The sequence below is a fragment of the Taudactylus pleione genome, unplaced genomic scaffold (assembly GCF_031769625.1).
Source record: "Taudactylus pleione unplaced genomic scaffold, aTauple2 ptg000742l, whole genome shotgun sequence".
Taxonomy (NCBI): Eukaryota; Metazoa; Chordata; class Amphibia; order Anura; family Myobatrachidae; genus Taudactylus; species Taudactylus pleione.
Window position 1 is genome coordinate 447,756 of NW_028285144.1, and position 18,846 is coordinate 466,601.

At 44.0% G+C, this 18,846-nt stretch overlaps 1 protein-coding gene across 1 annotated transcript in view; it reads right to left on the bottom strand.

Annotated features, from left to right (window-relative positions):
- Positions 1-2,943: 2,943 nt before the first annotated feature.
- Positions 2,944-18,846, bottom strand: part of ARHGAP39 (Rho GTPase activating protein 39) — a 162,053-nt gene continuing 146,150 nt past the window's right edge. Inside the window, exons 6-7 of the mRNA XM_088457168.1 lie at positions 5,529-5,698; positions 2,944-3,143 (exon numbers count right to left, since the gene is read on the bottom strand). Of these exons, the coding sequence (XP_088313294.1) occupies positions 2,949-3,143; positions 5,529-5,698 (365 nt within the window). The 3' untranslated portion in view covers positions 2,944-2,948. The remainder of the gene's footprint in view (positions 3,144-5,528; positions 5,699-18,846) is intronic.

The window sequence follows — 18,846 nt, forward strand, 5'->3', positions numbered from 1 at the left end:
CTACCGACAAGTAGTCACTGGACTCACAGACAGCAGGACGGACCCCCAGCGTCTACCGACAACCAGTCACTGGACTCACAGACAGCAGGACGGACCTCCAGCGTCTACCGACAAGTAGTCACTGGACGCACAGACAGCAGGACGGACCCCCAGTGTCTACCGACAAGCAGTCACTGGACTCACAGACAGCAGGACAGACCCCCAGCGTCTACCGACAACCAGTCACTGGACTCACAGACAGCAGGTCGGACCCCCAGTGTCTACCAACAACCAGTCACTGGACTCACAGACAGCAGGTCGGACCCCCAGTGTCTACCGACAACCAGTCACTGGACTCACAGACAGAAGATGAGATGTGTTGGATTTTGGGGTGAATAAATAGACAGCTGGTATAACATACATGTGCCACTGAGCAAACATGATGCCACGTTGTGGGGGAGACTGGATATAAGAGGATCTGGGTGATGGCCTAAGGCCAGGATATGAATCTTTTGAATAATCTGGAGGAACACGCTACAACAATATCAGATAAAGTCTACCAGGGCTTCATTGCAAGCCCGTAATGCCAGAACAAAGGCTCATACCAGTCATTGAGCGTTTTTTTAATACCCCTTTCAGGGCTCAATACGCCAGCGCATTTACCGACTGTCCCGGATGCGAATATAAATGCAAAGCTCGCCAGAAAAGTCTACTTGTGTTGTACGTGCTCATAAGATACAGTTTATTTAAAATGACCAACAACCTGTACAGCGGAGGGCCGACGGGAACAAACAGAAACATCCGCGGAACAGGATAAAATAATCTGACGTCGGATATTTTGAGTTATAAGGTGATAAATCTCTGCGTGATCAGTGAAGTGCCGTCCACTCACCGCAATGTACCACGAGTACCACAGCCGGCATAATCACACGAGACTCAATATAATAGAGGCGCTGAAGACCATATGTGACACCTTCAGTCTGTGCAAGAACCCTGTAAAACTTATGTTTCATAGTGAATATTGGTATACAGTACATGAAGGATCTAATACTATTGCATTAGAAGCTGTGTTACAAATATGCAACTGGGTGGAACGCAAACAAACTTTAGACACTGAGTGAAGCCAGAATTGGGGTGAGAAAATAGGAGGAGGGTCACCCCCATACCAGTGTGTTTCCAGAAACGTGGGGGGTGTTATCGGTTATAGCAAATGTGCATGGGTAACAAAGCATATATTTAATATATACATGTACACATAGCCTGGACCTGTGTGATGTGTATGTATAGAAGGTACCATACATAGAGGGAGCTGGGTATCTAGGTTATATCAGCGACAGTCACTGGGGTGCAGAATGCCGCCCCTCGCCAATGGCATGACATGTGCCTGGAGGGAACCAATCATGTGACAGACTGGCAAAATGAAGTTATCATCTCTTAGGGTCATGTATAGAACATTATCCTACTCTCTCTGCAAAACATATCAGACCCTTCCTGAAATGGTGCAGATTATAGCCAATATAACACCATAGGGCCATCAACAAGCCGAAACGACGGATCGAGCTTAGGGCACATCTGCTTCACCAGCTGTTGTTGAACTACAAGTTTCAGCACACTCTGCCGGCCTGACCTGCAGTCCAGCAAAGGTTAGTACCTATACTACAGACCATAGGTTAGAAGTCCCGATAAGTCCTCCAAACTATCAGTTTATTCCCTATACAGTTTATAGGAGGACGATTATAATTAAATAAATAAAAACACACTGAAATAAAACAGCATCATTGTAAATAAAATACGGCAACATTTTCAGTAAAAAGTCCCATATAGTGACACATACAGGACATAACTCTGTAGATGCAGCTTCTTAGTTAATGTCATATATGCACTTTTGTATTAAAATGTGTATGTGTAATTTTGATGCTAGAAACATATATAACAAAGCTGTACTTAAACCGCATCGCAAGTCACATACCTTAAATCTTCATGTGTGGTGACATGGCTGATTCACTAACTATGTCACAGATGCAGATTTATCATCTTCCGTGCTGAACTCTCTTACAGGCCCCCATAGTGGTCCCATGTGGCGGCTGGGAGGAGCCAGACAACCCATGGGAGGAGCCAGACAACTTTTGGAATTACCGAAGGACATTTATGAAGTGCAAATCGATGCGCAATGTGAAAGCAGCTTTGGTTGAAGCACCGATGCGCCCGGTTTTGCCGAGTAGTGCCAAAACCAAAATAAAGTTATGCGGTGTGAGGTCATTGAAAAGAGATAGAGGGATGAAAAGGCCACGTTTAGGGTCGTTCTTTATGTGCAGAAAGCAAACGCTCCATAAAAGGCAGGACATTGGTACCAGCTGAAATCTGCCCGTTAATAGCTTCTATCCAAGCACATTTCTTAAGCAATGTAATAAAAAGCTGCACACTCGCGAAAATGCAATGTCCCCTCATGATTCATTTTAGGAGAGAAATAAAAGGGGTGGCTATAAAGGCGGAGCAGGCGTGCCCCTTCATGTGCGCTAGGCGGACCAACCGGAGCGTAACCAAGCAGTGTTGCAATGCGCATGAAGTGCCCTTCATAAATGAGCCCGCAAGTTCTCCAGATTTACCTACAGCTCACCACTAGATGGCAGTATCACTGGTCCATGCATAACCCGGGATAAAGCAATGAGAACAGATGTGACTGCTTATTTCATAAGCGCACTAACGGAAACCATCACATTGTATGTGCTGCAGTGCTGGGAAGTCACTCTGGGAGATGTACGAGGAACCCTGGAGAGAGTCCTGCAGCCGGTGTGCTGCACTTTGGTCCGAGGTGGAGGTGCGTAGGGGGGTCATTATTGCCAGGGCAGCAGATGAAGCATTCGCTCCGTGGTTTCTGTACACAATGAGAAGGCAGGTGGTGGCGGAGACCTCTCCTCATATAATGAGATGTTACAGTCACGCGATATTCCTGTATTCAATACGTTCTGCTATAGAACGGCTTCCAGGAAGCTGGTGTCCAGGTGCTGGATTAGAACCCGGATGAAGGACATTTCTTTCCTGGTGTTCTCAAATATAATACGCGGATCATCTGATTGGCAGCGCAGGCAGTTTGGCGCCATAACCATGGCTAGGTTACTGATGTCCATCTTTGTGACAGCCACATTGGCTGGCTGTGCAAATACCTGGAGGATAGGACACAAAAAGAGTTGTTATATCAACCGCCAAAAGCAGGTTACCCCAATTACCGTCGTAGTAACGATGAATGCCTTACCGTGACGGCAGCTATGAGGTCAGACATTAGCAATAGGCTGTAGATGTGCCCTGAGCATAATGTGCAGTAAGTATTAGGAGCGGTCACTAGCTCTGTCCTGCACGGTGTGAGGTGTAAGCAGATAAAGCACATAATATATAGTCTGCTGCATATATACATACAAAGCACATTACTGGCTGCTCCGTGGCTTGGCATGTGTGACAGACGGGCACCAACATATCAGCATGTAATGGGCAACCTCAGATCTGCATGGCACACAAGCTAGACATAGGGAATATTCATCCTGATGCTAGTACTGACAGGGCACACAGCACCCTGCATGCAATACACACAGATGGAGCACAAGGCTTACAGCATGGCAACCCCCATCGGCCTGGCAATACCATTCCCTGTGCAACAGCGAACAGGTGCCACTGACGCCTGCCACTGGTGCCCGCTGCATAAGGGTAAGCCTACAGCATGATATGCCCTATACAAGACATGGCACCTCCCCTGTCACCATCAACACACCAGGGAGGTATGACAATGGGTACAGCCAGATAGGGATCTGTCCCATGACACTATGAAATCCCCAAAGCAAGTCTTCCTGCTGCCTACACATAGAGAGCTGAGCCACGGGACAAGTGACATCACTAATCACCACTAAAATCCATGATGTCACTGACTTCAAGAGAACAGAGGTTGCATAAGTGTGAATATTGCTGCACCAGCAACTTTCTATACACAGAGGTTACCTGGAGGAAACGGATGAGGTGACAGCCAGGTACAGAGTGTGAGTTACCCTTAGTGTACTCAGATAATAATACGTTAGCGTTACCTGTAGGAAGCGGATGAGGTGACAGCCAGGTACAGAGTGTGAGTGACTCTTAGTGTACTCAGATAATAATACGTTATGTTACCTGGAGGAAACGGATGAGGTGACAGCCAGGTACAGAGTGTGAGTGACTCTTAGTGTACTCAGATAATAATACGTTATGTTACCTGGAGGAAACGGATGAGGTGACAGCCAGGTACAGAGTGTGAGTGACTCTTAGTGTACTCAGATAATAATACGTTATGTTACCTGGAGGAAACGGATGAGGTGACAGCCAGGTACAGAGTGTGAGTGACCCTTAGTGTACTCAGATAATAATACGTTATGTTACCTGGAGGATGCGGATGAGGTGACAGCCAGGTACAGAGTGTGAGTGACCCTTAGTGTAATCAGATAATAATACGATATGTTACCTGGAGGATGCGGATGAGGTGACAGCCAGGTACAGAGTGTGAGTGACCCTTAGTGTACTCAGATAATAATACGTTATGTTACCTGGAGGAAACGGATGAGGTGACAGCCAGGTACAGAGTGTGAGTGACTCTTAGTGTACTCAGATAATAATACGTTATGTTACCTGGAGGAAACGGATGAGGTGACAGCCAGGTACAGAGTGTGAGTGACCCTTAGTGTACTCAGATAATAATATGTTATGTTACCTGGAGGAAACGGATGAGGTGACAGCCAGGTACAGAGTGTGACTGACCCTTAGTGTACTCAGATAATAATACGTTATGTTACCTGGAGGAAGCGGATGAGGTGACAGCCAGGTACAGAGTGTGAGTGACCCTTAGTGTACTCAGATAATAATACGTTAGCGTTACCTGGAGGAAGCGGATGAGGTGACAGCCAGGTACAGAGTGTGAGTGACCCTTAGTGTACTCAGATAATAATACGTTATGTTACCTGGAGGAAGCGGATGAGGTGACAGCCAGGTACAGAGTGTGAGTGACTCTTAGTGTACTCAGATAATAATACGTTATGTTACCTGGAGGAAACGGATGAGGTGACAGCCAGGTACAGAGTGTGAGTGACCCTTAGTGTACTCAGATAATAATACGTTATGTTACCTGGAGGAAGCGGATGAGGTGACAGCCAGGTACAGAGTGTGAGTGACCCTTAGTGTACTCAGATAATAATACGTTATGTTACCTGGAGGAAGCGGATGAGGTGACAGCCAGGTACAGAGTGTGAGTGACCCTTAGTGTACTCAGATAATAATACGTTATGTTACCTGGAGGAAACGGATGAGGTGACAGCCAGGTACAGAGTGTGAGTGACCCTTAGTGTACTCAGATAATAATACGTTAGCGTTACCTGGAGGAAGCGGATGAGGTGACAGCCAGGTACAGAGTGTGAGTGACCCTTAGTGTACTCAGATAATAATACGTTATGTTACCTGGAGGAAGCGGATGAGGTGACAGCCAGGTACAGAGTGTGAGTGACTCTTAGTGTACTCAGATAATACTACGTTAGCGTTACCTGTAGGAAGCGGATGAGGTAACACAACACCATCTTATTCAGCTTAGGAAGTGAATGTACTACACCAATGGCCGCCTCTGGATTCTCGTAGTGAGTGATGCATTGCTCGTAAAACTCGTGTGGAATCAGTGGTTCCTCCAGCTCCCGATACCAGAGCTTCAGTAACGATGCTGAAGGGAACATAGAATAAAACACAGGATTACAGGAGACCTGGGCTCATGGGACGGGAGAGGAGGGGAGGTAAGTAGTCCTGGTTCCATACGCGTTTCATCTACAGTAAGTCATCCTCAGGGGGTGAATCCCAGCCCAAGTGCATACCACCTACAGTACTTATTAAGGCACCTATTATATTTCCAGTTGTACGTCTGCAGTTTAAGGAGCCTATTTTTCATTAAATATTTTGGCATATTTGCAGAATCTTTTTTGGAGATACCCGCAAATAATCAGTATCCCCTAATACCTGGGGGAGATATCTGCTGTGATCTCTCCATCTCAGCCAGCAGGCGCAGCACCCATAGGTTTTTATGGGGGTAGCAATACTGTCAGAGTTACCAAGCTCCGGAATGGCCCCCGAAGTTGGCTCCAATCCGAAGATAGTGTGAGCGTCTGCAGACTATGGGCCAAACTTCACCTGGAGAACCCTTCCCTGCAATGGCCGCCGCAGGTAGCTCCAATCCGAAGATAGTGTGAGCGTCTGCAGACTATGGGCCAAACTTCCCCGGGAGAACCCTTCCCTGCAATGGCCGCCGCAGGTAGCTCCAATCCGAAGATAGTGTGAGCGTCTGCAGACTATGGGCCAAACTTCACCTGGAGAACCCTTCCCTGCAATGGCCGCCGCAGGTAGCTCCAATCCGAAGATAGTGTGAGCGTCTGCAGACTATGGGCTAAACTTCACCGGGAGAACCCTTCCCTGCAATGGCCGCCGCACATGCGTAGTGAGTAGACCGCGTCTGATAGAGTGAAGAGACACTGAAGCAGTCACTGCACTCCCAGCAGATCGCAGGAAGGGGCTCGTTTCAAAGCCTCTGTCCCTGCATGTGCTATTTGATACATTCCGGCGTTATTATCGCATACTGCAATGTGATTTTGGGCGCTAATATCGCACCCAGATCGCATTGAATATGTGGTTATTGATAAATGGACCCCATGTTGTTTGTAATTCAAGTCTCACTTAAATATACGACACTAGAGGGCGCCATTTCTCTTACCTACTGAGCCTACAGGATTCAGAGCAAAGTCCTTGGTGTTATCCTGTATAGAGTCTCTCTCCAGGACACACACTTACTGTATGAGCCTACAGGATTCAGAGCAAAGGCCGTGGTGTTATCCTGTATAGTCTCTCTCTCCAGGACACACACTTACTGTATGAGCCTTCACTTCTGCACACAGCTCCGTTATACACTATTTTCTCTACTACACTCTTTTATTTTTCTCCCAAGTCCCAATTGATGCGAGGAGCTAGGCTGTGTACCCGGGCACGGGATAAGGTGCCCCAAATACAGCTGCGCCCTGTATGTTCCCCCTATGCACGCCGGTGATGGCACATACAGCCCTTTCCCGCAGGTACAGATTCTTCTCAGGTCATTTTAAGTTCAAATAAAAAACAGAAAATGAACGTGCGCACAAACCTGATCTCTTATTATCCGGAAACACCGGTAAAATGGAGACTAATGGTAACATACAGAGATGGCTCATTACTATGGGTGTAAATATATGAAGAAATAAAGATGATTATAGAAGGTGCGTCAGCGCGTGGCGCAGGTCCCTGGGGCGGCGTCCTGACCTTATATGCAGTTTGTACAGTAACAAGTGGCTCAATTTAATGAGAAAACCCACAATTCAATTATACTAAGAAAAGGCCGCAGACACTGGCCCTGAGCAGCTAGACGGGCACTCTGCGCTCCATCCTCGCTGATGCCATCTGCCTGCGTTACGCCGTCTCCTCTAAGGGACATTTCATTCCTGGCTTCTGTATACGGACGGCCCATCCAGCCTCTAATCAGGAGCCATGTGCATAGTAACACGCTGTTCTCAGTGTCACTTAGCCGTCACCCAGTGTACGGCGATGACCTTTCCACGGGACGGGACTCAGAATAGTCGGCTGTGAATAGGAGTATCATTTAGATATAAGCAGAAAGCCGGTCGTTAATCGCACAGACACCAAGGGAAAGCAGCGTTCCATTCTGGCGCGCAGAGCGTTATAAAGGGGACTCCGGTATCTCGTACGGACCATTACCCAGAGGCAGCCTTTCCGGAAAGCCGCCGTTAATGGACGCCACAATAGCCGGGGGTTATAAAACACCCTCATTCCAGCGGAGAATTCCTCCCCCTCCAGCCAATTACATGGATTATAGAGAGAGCGGTAACAAGTCATCGTCTTCCGTACTGATCCTAACGGTGACTGCAGTTACCAATAAAGCTGTAGGATACAATCTCGCCTTCCGTTACCACTATCACCCCCACCGGCCGAGGCTGATCTCTGGGGTTACTGGAGTATTGTTACTGCTTATCTCTCCATACCACCAGCCGGCGCAGTCTACGCTGTACTCGCGCTTATACAAGCAGCAGCTAATTCATCCCATTGTAGAGGAAGCATCAATACACTGAGATAAGAGATGAGCAGCGTGTTCCTAGCCCAGCGGGGGAGACAACCTGGACAGCTGTATCTGATGGTATCTGCGGCCAGAAGTGACAGTACACTGAGGAGTGGGGGTCTCACTCAGTCCCTGAGCCCCTATATACACTATAACACGCCATCCTGCCCTCCCGTTACCAATACTGACGGCGCAGGAGCACTCCTCTCGCTGGCTGCCATAGTAACACGGGGACAGGATACAATTTACTACTGACTGATGCTGTAATATAACAGCAGAGAAGACGCAGGGCTTTATATAGGAGGTAATATATAGTGAGATACATCCCTGTCCTCCACCGGGTCCTCTGTCAGAACAGCAATGTACTAAATAGTGACCCATATCCCTCCAAGCCCATGGAGGCTAAACAATGTTACATAAAGCCGCATTTAATAAGAGGATGAAGATTCAGTGTTATTACCAAAATGCTGTCTTCTGATAAAACAAATTAAGTATATATTAACTATTTCTATTCCGTCTACTTGTGAGCTGAAGGCTCCAGCATACGTGTATCAATTCAGCGTGTGAGCGCTTACATCATCCTGCTCACTAACACAAAGCTTATAGCCACGCAGTCATATCATTGTGTCTATGGTACATTGCTGCAGGAGAATAAAGGAAGAGGCAGCCACGAGCAGAAACTGTGGGCAGTGGAAGAAGTAGCGACCACAGCAGCACAGAGTAGCATCAGGAAGCGCCAGTAACAAAGGAGCAGTTAAGACCATGGGGGGCGATTCAATTCAACGCGATGTTGAATAGCCGCGGGAGGAAATTCCCGCAGCTATTCAATTCACCGCGCTGTTTGGGCGCGCTAAAGGTTTCTTCTCGAAACCCCCCTGGGGATGCGAGGAGAAATCCAGCCAAAGTGCCGGGCGCGCAGCTGTTTTTCTGCTTAGCGCGGCGCTAACAGCCGCGCCCCCGGCACTTTGGTCAGAGAATGCCGGTTAACGCATCTTAACACCCTTGTTAAGGCGCAATAACCGGCATTCTCCGATGACACACTCGCTCCCGGCGCGTTGAATTGAATCACCCCCATAGTGACAAACGCACCTGTATGAGACAATTTTGTCATTTGGAAACTTGCTTCACACATATAATAAACGCTACTTCTGACATCACACATATTATAAACGCTACTTCTGACATCACACATATAATAAACGCTACTTCTGACATCACACATATAATAAACGCTACTTCTGACATCACACATATAATAAACACTACTTCTGGCATCACACATAATCAACACTATTTCTGACATCACACATATAATAAACGCTACTTCTGACATCACACATATAATAAACGCTACTTCTGACATCACACATATAATAAACGCTACTTCTGACATCACACATATAATAAACACTACTTCTGGCATCACACATAATCAACACTATTTCTGACATCACACATATAATAAACGCTACTTCTGACATCACACATATAATAAACGCTACTTCTGACATCACACATATAATAAACGCTACTTCTGACATCACACATTTAAACGCTACTTCTGACATCACACATATAATAAACGCTACTTCTGACATCACACATATAATAAACACTACTTCTGGCATCACACATAATCAACGCTATTTCTGACATCACACATATAATAGACGCTACTTCTGACATCACACATATAATAAACGCTACTTCTGACATCACACATATAATAAACATCACACACATAATAAACATCACACATATAATAAACGCTACTTCTGACATCACACATATAACAAACGCTACTTCTGACATCACACATATAATAAACGCTACTTCTGACATCACACATATACTAAACGCTACTCCTGACATCACACATATACTAAACGCTACTTCTGACATCACACATATTATAAAATTATAAACGCTACTTCTGACATCACACATATAATAAACGCTACTTCTGACATCACACATATAATAAACGCTACTTCTGACATCACACATATACTAAACGCTACTCCTGACATCACACATATACTAAACGCTACTTCTGACATCACACATATAATAAACGCTACTTCTGACATCACACATATAATAAACGCTACTTCTGGCATCACACATAATCAACGCTATTTCTGACATCACACATATAATAAACGCTACTTCTGACATCACACATATAATAAACGCTACTTCTGACATCACACATATAATAAACATCACACACATAATAAACATCACACATATAATAAACGCTACTTCTGACATCACACATATAACAAACGCTACTTCTGACATCACACATATAATAAACGCTACTTCTGACATCACACATATACTAAACGCTACTCCTGACATCACACATATACTAAACGCTACTTCTGACATCACACATATTATAAAATTATAAACGCTACTTCTGACATCACACATATAATAAACGCTACTTCTGACATCACACATATAATAAACGCTACTTCTGACATCACACATATAATAAACGCTACTTCTGACATCACACATATACTAAACGCTACTCCTGACATCACACATATACTAAACGCTACTTCTGACATCACACATATAATAAACGCTACTTCTGACATCACACATATAATAAACGCTACTTCTGGCATCACACATAATCAACGCTATTTCTGACATCACACATATAATAAACGCTACTTCTGACATCACACATATAATAAACGCTACTTCTGACATCACACATATAATAAACGCTACTTCTGACATCACACATATAATAAACGCTACTTCTGACATCACACATATAATAAACGCTACTTCTGACATCACACATATAATAAACGCTACTTCTGACATCACACATATAATAAACATCACACATATAATAAACATCACACATATAATATATGCTATTTCTGACATCACACATAATAAACGCTACTTCTGACATCACACATAAGTGCTACTTCTGACATCACACATATAATAAACATCACACACAATCAACGCTACTTCTGACATCACACATATAATAAAAGCTACTTCTGACATCACATATAAACTCTACTGACATCACACATATAATAAACATCACACATAATAAACGCTACTTCTGACATCACACATAATAAACGCTACTTCTGACATCACACATATAAACGCTACTTCTGACATCACACATATAAACGCTACTTCTGACATCACACATATAATAAACGCTATTTCTGACATCACACATATAAACGCTACTTCTGACATCACACATATAAAAAACATCACACACATAATCAACGCTACTTCTGACATCACACATATAATAAACGCTACTTCTGACATCACACATATAATAAACGCTACTTCTGACATCACACATAATAAACGCTACTTCTGACATCACACATATAAACGCTACTTCTGACATCACACATATAAACGCTACTTCTGACATCACACATATAATAAACATCACACATAATAAATGCTACTTCTGACATCACACATAAACGCTATTTCTGACATCACACAAACATTACTTCTGACATCGCACATATAAAAACATCAGATATAATAAACGCTACTTCTGACATCACAGATATAATAAACGCTACTTCTGACATCACACATATAATAAACGCTACTTCTGACATCACACATATAATAAACGCTACTTCTGACATCACACATTTAAACGCTACTTCTGACATCACACATATAATAAACGCTACTTGTGACATCACACATATAAACGCTACTTCTGACATCACACATATAATAAAGGCTACTTGTGACATGTAGAAGCAAATGTAGGTATCTTTCATTCTTCTCAGACCACTGTGATGCCATAAATCAGCCCCTGTGGCAGAAGGTATTTATTCACAATCTCCATTGTACATATTTCTATTATACATATATAATGCAAGCTCTGCTGTACTTACTATTACATACGTGTAGACATGATAGTGAGCCGCAATACAGATGTACGACACACAGACACTTCCCTTACAGAGCTTTCACGCTAACTCACCACTGGGTCACTTGTAACAATTAAGGGCCATATTCAATTTGGAGCAAAATGTCGGAACAACATTTTCGCCTATTTCAATTATCCCCGTATTCAATTTCAAAGACTTTTCGCAGATTCAAAAAATTTACAAAAAAAACGGGGATAACTTATCACCACAGAATAGGTGGCGAAAAAAGTGCAGAATTGGGGTTTAGGGGTGCAGGCTTGAAAAAAATACCCTGCACCCCTGGGAATGTAATTTAAATATAAACTGTGTCAAAAAAAGTAAAAAAATAAAATAAAAAAAATCATGACACCCCAAAAATGTACTTTAATTTTGGGGGTAAAAAATAAAAATAAAAACAGGGAACACACATCTAAAATAGCCGAATGAAATTCAGAGGGGTTCCCAAGTATGCGGCAGGTGTTTTCTTCATTGCGCCTGGTAGCGGCAGGTGAATTTTTGTAGAATTTTTAAAATTATTTTATGGACTTACCCCCCATTTTCATGTACCCCAAATTTGTTAGCAATAGTTATTTTTACCCCCCAAAAATTCTAAGTGCTATTCTTCACCCCTTCTTCATAGCCACAAATATGCACCTGCAGCAGCTATTAGAAACCTCGACTTCCTTCAGCAGGTAAAAATGGGGGTACCCATAGTGATCCCCCATTCCAGACATCTTTAGGGGGGTCCCTGGAATATGTCCCGAAAATTCCAGTTATTTGGCGAAACTTACCAATCCACCGGCTCCCGTTTTTTTGATTTCCAATTGAATATGGGGATAAAGCGGGCACGCGCCCGATACTTTATCCCCGGAAAACCTGCGATGTGGAGCGAAAAGTCCAGCACGGACTTTTCACTCCCAGATTGAATATGGCCCTTAAGGTGCCCATACACGGTGTGATGCACCGTGTAGGGCGACTGCCAATCCGTCGGCAGACGGATCGTGCTGTCACCGCCGGCAATCGTGCGGTCCCCACAGACCGCACAATATGCCGGCTTCCCCCTCCTTCATCTGAATGGGATCGTACATCGCATTCCCAGATCAGATGGTTTTGCAGAAAGACCTGGGGATGTGATTCACGACCCCGCGGAAGCGCGCAGCACGATATCAGGTACGATATCGTGCCCATACATGGCGCGATATAGCACCTATATTGTGCCGATCCATCGACCTTCATACCTGTCGACCTTGTTACCAGTCGACTTTTAGTGTGTCGACCTTCTCACCCTGTCAACCTACTGCCTGTCGATGTTCAGTACCTGTCGACCTATTGCATGTCGACTTTCTGTACCTGTCGACCTTCAGTGTGTCGACCTTCAGACCCTGTCGACCTTCAGTCCCTGTCTATCTATTGCCTATTTTCCATCGTCTACCTAAACACTGTCTATCTAGACAATGTAGACCTAATGAACCACACCCGAGTCTCACTGGACCTGGTGCGCCGAGACGGGCTCTTTAGTGCGACTGTAGCAAAGATGTGTAGGGACACATCTGTAGAAGCGCAAACATACATGATGGGGGTGTGAGGAATAAAGTATGTTGTAATGAGACCCATCCACCAGTCTTCCGAGCATCACTGGGCTCTTCTCAGGCCTCTGGTCTATAGAAGATTGGGGTAAATGTGCTCTATATAGGCTACAAACATACCAGCGCCCTGCATGATTTGCTGATTCACCAGCTGCTGGGACTGCTGAGATGAGAGAACACGAGGGCTCCATGTACTCAGGTAAGCTGATGCACTTTATATACTAATAATGTTATTACCTTCTAATTCCTGAGCTTCAGGGTCTGCTGGACAGAAGAGGAGCACAAGGACTCAATAAAGTCAGGTGAGCCTCTGAGTAATGTGGTTTTGTATATGGCATATTACTGCTTTAATATTACTAAATTATTTCACTTTGTTTTCTTTCTGGGATTCATGAGGTTCTGGTTTTTTGATGGAATCACTCTGGATGATAAAAGGGCCGTAATAACGCTATATATAATCTATACTATACTGTGCTCCTTGGGACTGTGTATGAACTATACAGACAAAGTGCTCTGAATTTTTGGCGGTCTGTCTGTCTGTTCTGGCATCACAGAAAAACTATGGCATGAATTTGGATTGCGTTTTCAATATTGTAGAGCTTAGTCACCTAGATCGAAAATGAGGTATGTATTATCTCAATGTGACATCAGGGAGAGGAGCAATAAAGGAAAGACCAGACAACACTCGACATGTGCAGTGTGCGTGATCCTCAAGTAGAAAATGATGATGTATATAAATATAATTTTTTGGGACAAAAATAGTTTTAGGGACTTCATATGAGCTATGGAGACAAACATGTTTTCTACTGCAATTTGCACAGGCCTCTCAAGTACAAGATGACATATATACATATATCTATTATATATATATATATATATATATATCTCACAAGTATCCGGCACTCCATGTAATTTAATGCTTAGCTGGTTGACCCCGCTTCCTCATAGTATAAGATTCCATACGGTGTGGCACTCCAAGCATACAAAAATCCTGAAGAAAATTACAAAATACAGCATTGAAACGTTGATCATTTTAACTGACTGAGCCATGATTTTTGTATGCTTGGAGTACCACACCGTATGGAATCTTATATTATATATTGCACACCCCAAATGCAAACAGTTATATATGTATGCATATAGAAATACATATATATATCTCAAGATCTATTTAGCAGGAAAACCCAACTATATATCAAGCACTAATCAGGCACCTTATCTTGACTCATGAAGTTGCAGTATACATGTCAATCCAGTAGATGGCATGCCAAGACAAATACTACATATCACAGAGAAGCTGCTCCTGTTATTTGCAACCTTTCAGTGTTACTGTAGGTTAAGTAGCAATGGATTTGGGATCTACAATCTAAGATTTGTTTGACTATAGTGAACTAAAGGCGCATATCCGCTAGACGATAAATTGGACGATTTGAACAATATCATTATCGTTCAACGGCCGCAATATAGTTCAGTGTGCATGCCGGCAACAACCAGCGATGCGCGCTCCTGCTGGTCGTTGACGACATCTTTTATCTACCTAAAAAAATAGGAAACTGTGGATTCTTATTGTTTAACAAAGACATTTTGTGATCAATGTCTACAATATAAAATATACATCACAATATTAGGTGCTACTACTGTCTTTGTAAAATTAGTTCTGCTGAGCAATAACAGACATCCACGCAAGCGAAGCTGCGGGCAAACGCTAGTATATAACTAATATGCAACGCTCATCATGCAAGTGTAGCTGACATGCTGTTGCATTTAATATGCTGCAGCTAAGAAGTACTGCTGCAATCTATTGTATATGATCACAATAGGCCAGTGGAGCCTGAAGTTGCTGGTGGCCTGGAATGCCTCCTACTGCTGGGACCCTAAATGCATTACTGGACCTTGTTGTTGGTCCTGGGACTTTATTTATAAGTCAGATGCCTTACCTACACGCCAGCCTGTAATTGTTAAGGAAATTCGGAATTAAGCCTTGGTGTCTGTTGTTATTCCTACTTATGAGTTACATAAGATGAATATTTATTATTTGCAAAACCTTAGCCAAAGCTAAAATGAAGTTGTTTTATTTTTAATCTTTGCCAAAAATCCCTTATTGCTGTAATTCATCAGCAAACTCCCATCGCTGAGGAAGCCGAGTGCTGCAGACCCCGAGGAGTAAAAGCCCACTTACCGCCCAGCCAGGCTGTATAGCCGTGTGCATGTGACATGCTAACACATGTGCAGTGGAGCTGACAGCTCAGATATTGCTCCTTAGCATAAATAATGCTGTATGCGAGAGATGATGGATTATATGCAGTGATGGCCACTAGGGGGCGCAGGAGGACAGTTACACCACATTTCTAACCTCTGACAACTTGCTACGGAGGAGAACCTGAAACCCAGCTGTCAGCTACTCTGGATATCATTCCTAACAGGCTGATGAGGCAGATATTGTCCACAAGCCGTTCATATTACATTTATTCTTTTAAATCCTATTTGAAAGTACAAATACATTTCAACTGTGATATTTTTATTTTACCAGCAGGTAAAAGTGTTACTCATACCATGTAATTAGTGTGTGTCAGATACAATCTCATATCACTATTATAAAACTACGGATTGCCAGGGAGCAGCCTTAGTCAGACTGACGAGTGTTCATGTCACAGCGACTTCTTCTTCATGCCCCCAACAGACAACACGAACGACTGGTAAATCCCATGAGGAGCCAGTCAGTGGCCAACACATCAGATTACTCAGCACAGTCTGCTGGGGCGTCCTAGTCCTATCTCATAGCAACTTAAGACGCACTTTCGTCAAAAAAAGACGCAAAAAAAGACACCCGGCGCTGGCAGAGTCTCAGGGGAGCGTTTGGCTTTTCTCAGGCCTAACACTATATCATTGGTGTGACACGCGCGTTCCCAGAATCTGCCTGGAACAATCCTGTAGCTGTCCTCTCGTCACTGAGACCCGGCACATTAAGTCATCCTTATCAGGACGCAGTACCGCCACCAGCTCAGGGCAGGCTGTAATAACAGACAAGTAAACGCTACATATCGTGACAGTTATCATTGTGATTCACTGGAAAATTAAGTGAAGTAAAAATGATACTGAAAGGTGTTTTTCACTTTACAAAAGTAAATCCCATCGTCCTCTATAATAATACTTTCCTATGTGACTGTGCAGCTTGCTTATCTGGCACAGCGGTCCTAGGGCCTGATTCAGCGGCGATCGCAACTGCGATTACACACGTAATCGGCCAATTGCTGCGTTCTGCGCACGCATGTCAGTGCGCAAACACTCCACTGCAGTGACTACGCAGAACCATCGCAGAGTGATTGACAGGAAGTACTGGGGGTAGTGACTGGGACAGGGATCAGCGAAACTCAGACGTGCCAGTGCGTTTGAACGCTGTTGCAGAGGCATGCATAAATTATCCACTGCAATGCCATACGCAGCTTGTGTAGTCACTGTGTGTGATGAGGTTAGTAATTCCTGAGTAAGGTCAGAGCCTGTGTAAGTGTGTGTGCTGTGATGGTACTCCATGTTACTGATGGTGTCTCAGTCTTGTGTAATCACTGTGTGTGATGAGGTTAGTAATTCCTGAGTAAGGTCAGAGCCTGTGTAAGTGTGTGTGAGGCTCTGATGGTACTCCATGTTACTGATGGTTTCTCAGTCTTGTGTAATCACTGTGTGTGATGAGGTTAGTAATTCCTGAGTAAGGTCAGACCCTGTGTAAGTGTGTGTGAGGATGTGATGGTACTCCATGTTACTGATGGTTTCTCAGTCTTGTGTAATCACTGTGTGAGATGAGGTTAGTAATTCCTGAGTAAGGTCAGAGCTTGTGTAAGTGTGTGTGAGTATGTGATGGTACCCCATGTTACTGATGGTTTCTCAGTCTTGTGTAGTCACTGTGTGTGATGAGGTTAGTAATTCCTGAGTAAGGTCAGAGCCTGTGTAAGTGTGTGTGAGGCTGTGATGGTACTCCATGTTACTGATGGTGTCTCAGTCTTGTGTAATCACTGTGTGAGATGAGGTTAGTAATTCCTGAGTAAGGTCAGAGCCTGTGTAAGTGTGTGTGAGGCTGTGATGGTACTCCATGTTACTGATGGTTTCTCAGTCTTGTGTAGTCACTGTGTGTGATGAGGTTAGTAATTCCTGAGTAAGGTCAGAGCCTGTGTAAGTGTGTGTGAGGCTGTGATGGTACTCCATGTTACTGATGGTGTCTCAGTCTTGTGTAATCACTGTGTGTGATGAGGTTAGTAATTCCTGAGTAAGGTCAGAGCCTGTGTAAGTGTATGTGAGGCTGTGATGGTACTCCATGTTACTGATGGTTTCTCAGTCTTGTGTAATCACTGTGTGAGATGAGGTTAGTAATTCCTGAGTAAGGTCAGAGCTTGTGTAAGTGTGTGTGAGTATGTGATGGTACCCCATGTTACTGATGGTTTCTCAGTCTTGTGTAGTCACTGTGTGTGATGAGGTTAGTAATTCCTGAGTAAGGTCAGAGCCTGTGTAAGTGTGTGTGAGGCTGTGATGGTACTCCATGTTACTGATGGTGTCTCAGTCTTGTGTAATCACTGTGTGAGATGAGGTTAGTAATTCCTGAGTAAGGTCAGAGCCTGTGTAAGTGTGTGTGAGGCTGTGATGGTACTCCATGTTACTGATGGTTTCTCAGTCTTGTGTAGTCACTGTGTGTGATGAGGTTAGTAATTCCTGAGTAAGGTCAGAGCCTGTGTAAGTGTGTGTGAGGCTGTGATGGTACTCCATGTTACTGATGGTGTCTCAGTCTTGTGTAATCACTGTGTGTGATGAGGTTAGTAATTCCTGAGTAAGGTCAGAGCCTGTGTAAGTGTGTGTGAGGATGTGATGGTACTCCATATTACTGATGGTATCTCAGTCATGTGTAATCACTGTGTGTGATGAGGTTAGTAATTTCTGAGTAAGGTCAGAGCCTGTGTAAGTGTGTGTGAGGCTGTGATGGTACTCCATGTTACTGATGGTATCTCAGTCTTGTGTAATCACTGTGTGTGATGAGGTTAGTAATTCCTGAGTAAGGTCAGAGCCTGTGTAAGTGTGTGTGAGGCTGTGATGGTACTCCATGTTACTGATGGTGTCTCAGTCTTGTGTAATCACTGCGTGTGATGAGGTTAGTGATTCCTGAGTAAGGTCAGAGCCTGTGTAAGTGTGTGTGAGGATGTGATGGTACTCC